Genomic DNA, 12,274 nt, shown 5'->3' with positions numbered 1-12,274 from the left:
AGTCAAATAGGTATGGTGATCAAGCTGGTGAAACATATTTTTTAAATGATAGGTGAATATGAAATTACTAAGACTTGCAGAGCCTATAGCTTATAAAATGACTGTGAATTCATTTCCCAAAGAAGAACCCCACAAAGCATTTACATAACAGCAACGGGGGGAATAAATGAAATTTTCTTAAGGAGTCTTCTAGGCAAGCATATGAATAAGTTCTAATATATGTCTTATATTATGTGTATCTGTATTACTTTTAATTCGGTCTCATTTAACCTAATGAAGTAGTTTACATTTTTAAGGACAGTCCTTCTTACAGTATTTTTTATCATGTCAGAATATAGACGAGTAACCATTATTTCTCCCTTGCTCGAGTGAATATCAAGTTACTGTCTTTTAATATCAGATTTGGGTTGACAGTGTCCTAGCTGTCACCAACTAGCCCCATGATATTAGCAAGAGATTCAACCTCTCTGGGCCTCTGGTCCCCTGTTCCCAAGATGAGGGTGTGGGGCTCACGTGTCTTTAAAATCTCTTTTGAATGAATAATCATTGTATATCTATGTGTGCTACTATAAGTATCATATATCATAAATCTACACACTTCTCTGTGTGTTTTAAATTAAACCCAAGTGGAAGTAACTCATATTCAACTTACAAAAAAATGACATCCAGGCACTGAGGTGTCTAGTATCTCTAAGAAAGTCTTCTCTACCTGATGATAATGATGATGATAAAGATGACATTTGTATAGCACGTTATGTTTATCCTGCCTCACCTGAGTCTCACATCCTAAGAGCTGCTATCATTATCCTCCATTATGCAGATGAAGAACATACTGAGGTTCAGAGAGATTCAGTTACCTGTCTAAGGTGATGGACTAGCAAGTTGTAGAGCCAGGACAGAAGCTCTAGGTCTTCTGCTTCTAATTTAAGACTCTTTTCCTCCATCATCAGTTACCTGCAACCAGTCTTTTCATTAGGAGGCATTTTTTCCAAGGTGTCATCATTCAGAATTTACACTCCTTGAAAATAAAATCTGCCTTCGGCGAGGCTCTGGCACCTCTTTAGACTATCCACTTGCGTCACTACAGCTCTCTCTGCTTTTACAAACTAGTTGTTTTGTCAGCATGAGTGTGACAACAATTAGACGTCCCCTGTTTTTGCCCCATGCCTTTTCTCCTTCACAGTCATTCAATGACAAGCGTAAAAAGAGCTTCATCTTTTCACGAAAATTCCCATTCTACAAGAACAAGGAGCAGAGTGAGCAGGAAACCAGTGATCCTGAACGTAAGTAGATTCTCGAAGAGAATGTCACATGCAGCACAAGAGAAAAAAATTCTTCACGGGCAACACGCATGACGTAGGCTCCCCCACGCCACACGCCTAGGCAAACAAACACGGTAGGCAGGCAGGTCAGGGCTTACTACTGTGACCAGTGTTTGGCTGCAGTCTGGATCCTTCCCTTGATGTGGCTCTTCTTTGCAGAATGCATTGGAGAGGGACTTCAGGAAGCTGGGACTTTGCTTCCAGCCAGCATTTTTCTGTGACCAGGGCTGGGGCTGGTTTGCCTTTTCTGTCATACAGCTCTTGAGGGCTTGAGACAAATTCTTTTCTGAACAGAAATATTGGATTCCATTGCCATGTGTATGTTTTTGAATTCTAGCTCATTGGGAGCGACTAAATTCTCTGTATTAATTACTAGCCCTGTGTTTACACCTTCCCTCCCAGCAAATGTTAAGTACTTACTGAGCAGTGAGTTTGTATTTTTGGTGGATACTGAATCTAAGAATTTGTCTTGAAACTTGGGAGTGGAGCATTGCTCTGAGTGGTACATTTCTGTGGCAACATTAACAGTGGGCACAAATGGCATTTGGTGAATCTTCCTCTTTTTCTGTAACAGTCTTCTGATTTTTTTTTTTTAAACTCACTATCTTTTGAGTTGCTTTACAAATCTTTGAGTCTCAGCCCAGGGGGTTTGGGGTGAAAGTTGTTTCAAAAGAAGAAAGAGTGGGATCCAGATTGCTTAGGCAACACGGTCTGTCATGGTAGTATCCATTTCAACTCCACTGACTTCTTCCTTCCTCTTCCGTGGCTGTTCTTCCTCTCTCATTGCTCTCTCTGGGGACTTCCATGCAGGACATCCCCGGATTAGGTGACGACGGTTATGGAACAAAGACTCTGAGTAAGTTCCCAGGAATGGTCACTGTAACTTTTCTTTTCTTTTCCTTTCCTTTTGAGTTTGGCTTTTGTTCCTTTTCTTGAGGGCCTTTCACTCCTAGCATGCACAAGATACGAGTTTTATGTTACCTAGCTGTGAATGCTCCTACAGAGTAATTTCAACCGTTTTGTTCTGCATGTCAGCATTTAAAAGCCAAGTGTGTCAGGCACTGTAACTTCTGTTGCAGTTCACACCTGCCCTTTCTGACCATGTGATGTGGCCAACATGGTCACGATGCCAACCACGGCATCCCTTGCTCTGTCGCCTAACACCTCCCAGAGAGCAAGAGGCCATGTTGAAAGAAAGGGTGAGCTAAATGTTCTAGGACAAGAGAGTAGAAATGTACTTTACGTCCTTTCTTCTGCCTTGGTAGCCAGAAATATTTAATGACTTTGCCAACTTCCATAATTGAGTCGTACTTTGCTAGTAGTAAAGGAGCTATTTTATTGTCAAAGGGAACATGCCTTCTCAAAAAATAAACATTAAGCTATTTGATCTTCCATGGATAATTCTTTGTTATTAACTATGATTGATTTTTTTTTCTGACTTGCAGTGATCCTGCTTGAAACGTTTGTATGATAAAATTTTAGATATGTATTAATATGTTTTTCTATCAGTCATTTATTAGCGGCATTACATAATCAGGTCTTCGTTTTATAGTATAGACTGCAAAATAAAGTATATTAAACCTTTAACTTTTCTAGTTATTAATGCCTTTAGTCTGTGTCTCGTTGCACTAAGCAATAAAAATTAATAATCCTGTGTTAATATACTATGCTATGATTTTTCTTTCTTTAACACTAACTTCGTTGTGTAGGCACCAATGAAATAAGAACAGTTTTGTGTCTTTTGCAACTGTATGACATGCTCATTTTTTTTGTTTATTTTGTTTTATTTTAATTTAACAGCTATGGGCAATATTTTTAGAAGCTGTTCATTTCATTTGTATAAAACAAAATAGCACTGAGCTGGACTTTGCTTTCAAGAGCTGTTTCTTAACCCTGTGTAATGATATGCTTCATCCCTCAGATTGTTAATTTGGACTTTTTTTTTTTAGAAATAGATATAGAAAACAAAATTTGATCAAGAGTAACTACTGATCTTTTTAAAGATGAAAACTTTATCTTTGAGTCTCTCTATGGCATATGTCGTGAAATTTTTCTTGAATTAGTGGCTGAAGTTCAAATACTGATCTCAACATTATCTGGATAGCATCAAGTACCACCAGGTTCTAGATTTTCAATGGGGGCGGGGTGCGGAGGAGAATCATTTTAATATATTGTGAATAAATGAATATCACTGAAAAGTAGTTGCTATTAGAATGTCAAAAATATGAGTGATGACCTTTTAAATCCAGAATGTGAAAATGTTTGTTTCGCTTTTTTAAAAATTGAACAGATTTCAGTAGGTAAAGTTATTTGCCAATTAACGCTATCATCAACCATCGTTTGGACTTTAGCTGGAACATATTTTCAATTTCTCTTTACCTACAAAATGGGAAAATTCTGTGATACGATATCTTGATACTAAGAGAGATTGGTTAAGTAAAACACCACATAGAGAGCATAGTTTCATTCTCAGTTATTTTAAAAGTAAAAAAAAAAAAAAAAGTACAACAACAAAAAGACCCAAAAAACCCTGTCACCTCCAATTCAAGGTACTTAAGATAATCGTGTATATGAAGATACACCTTTGTTGGGTGTGTCCCTTGACTTTTTTTCAACAACAGAAAACAAATTTGCCGTGGGTCATTCACACTTCTTTCCCTAGTACCCTCTGCACTTGTAAAATGTGTGCCTAAATTAGCAACACAAAGAGAAATGACTCCTATGATTTTAGACCATGTTTTGCTTTTCCTTAGTTTCATTCTCTAAAACTAATCCTTCCAGGATGCATTAACTCAATTGTGAGAATCCTTCCACGACATATACCGTATCCCATTGTCACATTGTTCACTTTAAAAGTATTATAATTTATTTGTCAATTATACCTCAATAAAGCTTTAAAAAAAAAAGACTAATCCATCCAATTGGTGAGAATCTATAATATGAAATACATTTTAAAGTACTTTTTACTATGAGAGGGAAAATAATGTTCTATATTCTTTTCCATTTTCTAAATATGAACAAGTTGCCACTTTTTAAAAGCCCAGTTATTGGTAATGAGCTTCAGAAATCAGTCATATGTTCTTCATTTAATTAACCTGATATACAAAGGACTTGATAAGTTAATGAATTTATCTTCTATAACTTAATACAGAGTACAAATGAAATGATTTTTGGAAATAAAAGCTCTAATTCTGGCATACACATCCCTGTTATGTTAGCTAAACTGTATTTTTTATGAAAAAAATTTGAAATATCACCATACAAGCAAGTTATTCAACATGAATTAAAAGCATACTTCATGCCAGGACCTGTGCTTGGTATCAGACCATTTATCCCCTGCCTGTTTCATTCCTCCAGAACCTAATAGCTATCCAAGCAAGAATCTTAAAATAAAATCAAGAAAATACTGAACTGATTCATAAACCATTTTTCAGCGACTCATTTCTTCCTCTAAAATTTTCTCCTCACTCACTGAAGCAGCAAAAATTCTCAACAGTCCCTTTTCATCCTGAGAATTCATTTAAGAAGTATTTACATAGAAATAAATTTCATGGGGTCCCAGGGACCACCTGGCAATCTGAAATGCAATATTCCCGCAAAATGCCTAAAGGCTAACACAGAGAAACAAAAAGCTTGTAAGCAAACGGTGCCTACACACCAGAAGCTTCTGAACTTAAGAGTCAGGAAACATCCAGCTGAGTCACATGAAACTGGAGAATCAGGCCCATGGGAACAGGGCAAAGTATGCATAAAAAGAAAAGTGCTTCGATTGACATTCTATATGTTTTTGTAATTAAAGGTACTTTCCTGTTTGCTAAAAAGAAGACCCAGCAATCAAATAGTAGCTTCCTATAACGTGGAGATAAAGTTTTCATCTTTTGTATCTTATCTGAGTTTTCTTAATGCCACCTCTTCTGCAGCCTTTCCCCTGCCTCCCGCTTACACTTGTAGTAGCCTTGCATGAGTGTTATTCCTTCACGTTCTGGCTGCTCTCCAGTGCTTGGTATTTCTTTAATTTGCTGTGCTGTTCTTGCAGAACATGTCTCTTCTAATGCCAGCGATAGCGAAAGTAGCTACCGTAAGTTACTGCTTTGGTTTGTGGTTCTTTTCTTTGCAATTGCTCCATTGCCTGTCCTGGTCATTTCCGATTTTCGCTCCTGTTGTGTTTCAATTGCTGCCCTTTATCATCCTCATCCAAAGCAAATGGCTTGACGTGAAATCGTCGCATGATGTGGAAGGATACAAAAGACACTAGGGCCGTCTGTGGGATCCTCTGTGATGTGTGCAAGCAGTAGCAGGCTTGCTGATAACCCGAAACAGTTCCAACCTCAGTTGGCTGTGGCCTGATGGTGCAGTTCTCCCAGAGAAGGTGGGGGGAAAGGTCAGCCTGGCGGACTTGGATATTCGGCCCCCTAAAATAATTAAAACTCCCTGCAGGGTGGTTGAAAAGTCATCATGGTTTTATTTTCCTTCTCATTTTGCCTTTTTCTTTCTGTTGCCAGCTTCCCTCTCCAAGAGAAATCTTGCAAAATTACAGTGTTCCTTTTAAATGGAGTGTGAACTTTTTTATCTCTTCTCTCCTTGATTAATATTCGAAAGCAGATACTATGATATATCTAACTTTATATTTCTGATGGTTGGGAAGTGATGAAAAAGTTTCATCCTCTAATGGTGAAGGAACTCACTTTTTTTTTAAAGTGAACAAATCTTGGATCAGAAAGCTTAACTTTCTGAAAAGGTAGGTAACTAAAAATTATTCCTGGTCTTTATCTTTGTTTGGTCACCTCAAGCCATTTGCTTAGTGTATAAAAATATTCACCAAACACCAAGCACATCCCTTTGATGCATTCTTGTGGTTTCTTACCACCTACTTCCTGGGTTTTGGTGACTACCATAGGTACACATTATCAAAGGGATTCTTACAACTTCTATAATATTTTTTGTCCTCCTTAGTGAAATGGGTTACTCAAAAAGCGATTCCTGAGGATATTAGAAAAGTGCAGGCCCAATACGATTGACCCACAGCCACCATGACAGAAATTGGTTGGGGGTTTTTAATCCCCCTTGAATAGCGTATTAATTAAAAACTAAAAGAGTTTCTGTTTTTGTTCTTCCATTACAGCATGGTAGTTTATAACACCATGCCTTTTTTGTGGTGGAGTGCCAACTAGTATTCTTGGAATATGACAAATTCAATGTGGATTTTGAGAAAGGCTCCATAGAATCAGATTGGTAGCAAATAGAAAAAAGCACAAAAGAGGAAAGGCGGCAGATGGAGGTAGGGGCCAGAGGAGGAAGATGAAACATAGTGCAGAATGAAATGGGAAAAAAAAGAAATGTGATGAGATTCCCTCGATCAATCAAATAATATGAAAACCACCTAATTTTCTTCCTCAACAGAATGACAAGTCTTCTTGGTGACAGTATTCAAAGGGTTTTTGTTCTCAACATGATCCTTCACATTTTTGCATTCTTCCCACTCTTACAATTTTATGATTATCCCAACTTGGCGAAACACTTGCCTCCCCCTTCCCTTCCTTTAATTTTAAAACAGACACCAGGCCAAGAAGAAGTGACCAAAGATTGCCTTCCTGACACGTGAGGTACCCTCAACTTAGTATAAGGAAAAATAGAACTTGTTTGTTGGGTTTCATGGGACCAATGGCCCTAGTTTCTTTGATATTCAGGCTTAAGTGTTGTGCTTCTATCCTGCAGACACAAGTATAGAAAGGGGAAACATCATACCATGTTCTTTCAATTCTTTTTATGGAAAGTATATACAAGAACCACCTTTTCCTTTGGAAATCCTTTTTAGAGGCCCCTCTTTTCTCTTTCATGGGTAGGAATGTTCTTCCCAGAATCATTAAGTTAGAAAAACTAGGCCAAGGCTTTCAGCAGTTTACAGGGGTTTTGGTAGTGATGCTCTAAGATGGCATCAATAATTCTTCATTATCAAATAGTAGATGCACACAAATACTTACTGAGTGAGTAAAAGAAACACTTGCCAGCAGCTTGAATTATCTATGAGAAGAGAAGAAAATTGGAACTGGACTCCATGATATAACGAGAGCAAATGTGGAGTCCAGTAATCAGCCTTGGTTGGGGTCTCATCTGAGGTTACCAATCAGCCACTCAGATTGCTTTCTTTACAAATGAATGAAAGTGAAAATAGCCTTTGTCGGGGCGCCTGGGTGGCTCAGTCGTTAAGCGTCTGCCTTCGGCTCAGGTCATGATCCCAGAGTCCTGGGATCGAGCCCCGCATCGGGCTCCCTGCTCTGTGGGAAGCCTGCTTCTCCCTCTCCCACTCCCCCTGCTTGTGTTCCCTCTCTCGCTGTGTCTCTCTCTGTCAAATAAATAAATAAAATCTTTAAAAAAAAAAAAAAAAAAAAAGAAAATAGCCTTTGTCATAGCTTAGAGGGAAAAAATGATATTTCTTTCCCCAGGATGGAAATACGAGGAATTATAGAGGAATATTTCTTTATTCATTCAGCATGCACCATATATCATGCTTTCTTCAAAGGCACCATGAAAGCCAGTATGAATCTCAACCAATTCTAGAACTCAGCACACACATAGTGGGGAGAGATATCAATAAACAACACCACCAACAAAAATGCACGACATGCAGCAGTTTCTAAGGTAGAAGTCTGGTTCAAGAATAGTAGAGGCTTCCAAGATGATTTCAGAGAGGAAGTGACCTTTGAGCTGAGCTTTGGAAACATGAGGTGCGTGCCAGCTATAGATAGGTTGAGGAAGAAACTTTCCAGGCAGGGCAGTGGCATGAAAAAAGGCCCAGAGACTTGGAACAGACGTGGTTTCCAGAAAATTGCCATTTTGAAATCAACACAGGCTGCATTTTTCTATTGAATTCCTGGGTTTTGCTGTAATTATGACAAACTTTCATGTTTTGTGAAGAGCAGTATAAACAAAGACTAAAAAGCCCCTTTCCCACTGATGTCCAGGTGTTATTTTTCACTCTTAGAACCATTCCATGGCCACTCTGGGACACAGTGCTTTAAAAAATGGTCAGTGGTTAGAAACAAAGCCCCAGACCACTATGTCTTAGAGCTCCAGAAGGACAATTCACACTGCATCCTGGAATTACGTGTTGTGACCACCTTAACTGAAAGCCTCATACATTTCCTGAGATACACACACACACTTACACAAACCTCAATTTCTAATAAACAGCCCAGACCTTTCCTGCACCATCTCAAGATTATAAAATAGAAATTTTCAAAGTCCAACTATATCAAGCACTAGCTAAAATGCAGTTAATTACAGTGCACATTGTATAATTATGCAAAATACCCCCTCAAAACTATCTTAATTATGGACTAATTCCAAATTTCTCTCTGTCAACAAAGTCGTACAGTACAGGCTTGTATTTGTGGTTGTTTTTATATCTTAGCTTTCAGATGTCCTTGTATTAGGACACAGTAATAGACCATATAGGTATAATGAAGACTGCAGACCTCTGTGGCTGAGACCTGCCTTCCTCAAAGCTCACAAAGTTCTTTATATCATGATGGGTACTGGGGAACTGATGATTATCTTTCTAACCTATTGGTGTTCATCAGTTAAGTAAGAGTTTCAAAACATGGACCTTGAAGGAACGATCTGAGTGGAATTGAGTGCTGATAAGAGGAGACCCAAAACTTTTCCATTGGAATTTGTCAAAGTAATCCCCATATTATTCTCCTTTCTCCACTGTCTTAAAGTATGGCCCTTGTATTTTCTCTTGTTCTTTAGCCTTTATAAAGTAAGTTTTCATTATCCATTTTCTTATTTGATTTCTGCAACAAAACTGTTAGATATGTCTCATGTTAACACTCAATTTTACAGATGAGGAAGCTAAAGCTTGTTTAAGGTGCTGAGATCACAATATGGTGGCACTCTGGAAGACCAGTCGAGATATTTTCCTTCTGAATTCCTTACGTTGTCACTCTTCCAGACAGTTTGTAATACCAGCCTCCTCATGTTTTATCCAGTACATTTCAACTATTCCATACCACCTATCAATACAAGCAGAAACCTTTATATAGCATTAAATGTGTGCTAAGCCTGGTTTTAAGAGTTCTATGTACATTAACTGATTTAATCTTCTGAACATCCTATGGAGACACTGAAACGCTAATTCACTATGTGACTTTGAAGAAATCACTCATCGTCTTTGAACCTCAGTCCTGTCCTATGTATATTGAGTAGCTTGAGTTAGAGCACAGACGGCAAGCAGATTTGAACCAAGATCCCAGCTCTGACTGATGGGTAATAGCTGCCAGAAGAATTGTACTGAAAAGTACCGAGGCCAGGTTGAGGCCCAGTGGTAATGTGGGCAGTGATCAATCTCTGGTGCCCACCAAGGGCGTGGAATGGGGGAGTGACACCACATGCCACATACTCGCTGTCTATGAACCCCATGAGCTCCAAGCCCTTTCTTAGAGCCAACATTCTATGCCTCTAAGAACCTAATTTCTTCTTAAAAATGATCCAAGGCAGGCACTAAACACTACCTTTAGGACATTAAATGTACTGCCATTGGGCTTCCCTTCCCTCCTCTGTCTTTTCTAGTTTCCAAAAATTCCTAAAGAACACCAAGTTGCTTTTCTCTATCATCTGGACATAGGAGGGTCTTCCTCTGAATCCCTCCTATTGTGACTTGCTTCCAGTTCAGACACAAAGGGTCTGGTGGAGACTGTTGGCAGCGGCCTCCGCTAACTCTCCCACAGCTGCAGCTGTCTGCACCCAGCACTGCTGCTCTCCCACTTCCAGCCATGCACTTGCCAAAACAAGACCAAGTAATAGTTTGTACCTTTTTGTCAGCTGTTATTTCTAAGTGCCAACACCTCCTGAGCAAAAAATAGAAAAACTACTAAGGATGACTCTTGTATAGAGATGACACAGCAGCATTAAAAAAAATAAAATAAAACCAGTTGGTGTTTACAGATGGAGCCCCTTCTGGCCACCCAGTGACTCTGCCTTGGGTTCAGCTCCACTCTCTGCCACCCATTCTTTGTTCATTGGTAAGGTCTGCCCCTACATCCCAGCCCCATCAGAAAATTCTCCATCTCTTGCCAACTCTTCAACGAGGAGTCAAAAAAGATGTGGTTTTAAATCTTGACTCCCCTACTTCCTGACTGAGAAAACAAGCCCCATTAACACCTCTGAGCCTCAGCTCCTTCATCTATAAAGTGGGGTCATCAGAGCACCTACCTCAGCAGAAATAACTGTGAAAAACAGAAAGCAATGGATGTGAAAGCCCTTTACGGCCGTACAGAATTATCTTTCCTTCATTGCTGTGGCTTTTTTTCCCCCTCCTCCTCTTAGTCTCCTTCACATTACCCATAGGGCTTTTCATTTCCGAACATGAAAGGAAAAATTGGTTTAAGGTGCTGAGATCACAGCTATGACATAATCCCATCCACCACAGCTCCCCTGCGGGTCAGGTACTCCTAATGCAGTACCTGACTGTCACAGGGTCTGTCACAGGGAGGGCCTTGACATAAGGATGCTGCCACTGCGATCTGCCAATCTTCCTGCTCTGAACAAGAACCAGTGCCCTTTGTAAGTTAGAAAGTAAACCCAAAAGCAACGGATGAACAAAAGAACTACAGAACTCTCCAACAAAGTTAACCAAAGCTAGTTGCTTTGTCCTAGTTTTCTGAATCACAAATGAAACCTACTGTCACCGAATATCTTATTTAAGGTTTGACTTTAGAATATCCCATCAGAATGATTTGTAAGGACATTGGAAAAAGATTCCTATGGGAACATGACGTGTTATATTTATTTAGAGAAAACCACACTTCCCAAAGTGAAAGCATACAGACAGAAACACAAAGGAAAACCTATCTTTGGCCTCATTACTCATCCCATTTCCTACCACTAAAATCAGAATGCAAATTCATTGACATTTTTCTCTATGTTGAGCACTGGGGACGCCATGGTAAATGAAAGCCAGTCCTCGCCTTTATGGAATCCCCAGTCTAGTGGAGAGGCATAAGTATCTCCTGATGTTTAAAAGCTTTGTTATCCTGTGCTCAGGATTCTCCTCTCACATATTAGTCAGTCCATAAAGATTTCCCTGTGAAGTTACAAACACTACAGTACTAGTCGGCCATGTTTCTAGCCCTAAAGCTATACTTTGTCCCCAGCCATTTTTACACTTACCTTCTGAGTTCCTATGACCTCTACCTATCTCAGACTTTAGATAACTGTGGATCTTAGCACTCAATCACCTTCATTATTTTTTGGCCTAGACTCTGCAAATTTCAGCTGTTTAGTTTATTAAAAGGGAATCATATTTTCCCAAATTGAAAAAAAAAAAAAACAATTGTGAATCTGACTCCTCACATACCAAACCCCAGATGTAGAAAAGTCCCTGAACATTCTTGGAGCAGCCATGAGTAGATGTCACTGAGAAGGAACATCAAGGCTCGCTCTCCATGCCATGAGGAAGTAGCCTAGCCTAGCTGTGCCATTCTCAGAGTAAGCCTGCATAAGGGTGAGGAGAGATGTGACTTGGCCTGGGGCCACTTCTCACACTTGAAAAAAGTAAGACACTCTCACCCTACCGCATCCCAGCTACCTGGGTCCAGGGAAGACATCTGTACTTCACAGCTTTATCCATATATTGCCTAATTTCCCCAAATTAGTTGTCATTATCAAAACTGTCTGTACTATTAACTCCTTTTATGAAATTAACTCACCTTTCCTGGTGCTGTCTGCTAAAGGAGGAGCACATTGGCAGATGGAATGTGTTTCAAGGGGGACGAGCAGATAAAGCAACCAGTTGTGTTGCCCTTTGGTTTCAGGAAATACTACCTCCCATAACAGTCCTCTGTAGAACAGCATACAGGAAGTCCTTTCCAATATCCCTAAACTATTTCCCTACCAAAACACAGTCAGGCCTGGGCCTGATGCAAAGAAAAGAGTAGATCCTCTGGGGTCAC

At 39.5% G+C, this 12,274-nt stretch overlaps 1 protein-coding gene across 26 annotated transcripts in view; it reads left to right on the top strand.

Annotated features, from left to right (window-relative positions):
• The window catches only part of DLG2 (discs large MAGUK scaffold protein 2), a 2,206,895-nt gene that overhangs the window by 2,175,839 nt on the left and 18,782 nt on the right, over window positions 1-12,274 (top strand). For 15 of the 26 annotated variants that reach the window (XM_078058613.1, XM_078058610.1, XM_078058609.1 and 12 more), the window contains one exon: window positions 1,184-1,283. In XM_078058613.1, the coding sequence (XP_077914739.1) occupies window positions 1,184-1,283 (100 nt within the window). The other 11 variants (XM_078058614.1, XM_078058612.1, XM_078058621.1 and 8 more) reach the window with 4 other exon arrangements.

Source organism: Halichoerus grypus, chromosome 11 (assembly GCF_964656455.1).
Source record: "Halichoerus grypus chromosome 11, mHalGry1.hap1.1, whole genome shotgun sequence".
NCBI lineage: Eukaryota > Metazoa > Chordata > Mammalia > Carnivora > Phocidae > Halichoerus > Halichoerus grypus.
Note: the sequence above shows the minus strand (reverse complement) of the source record. Positions and strands in the feature narration are given on the sequence as shown.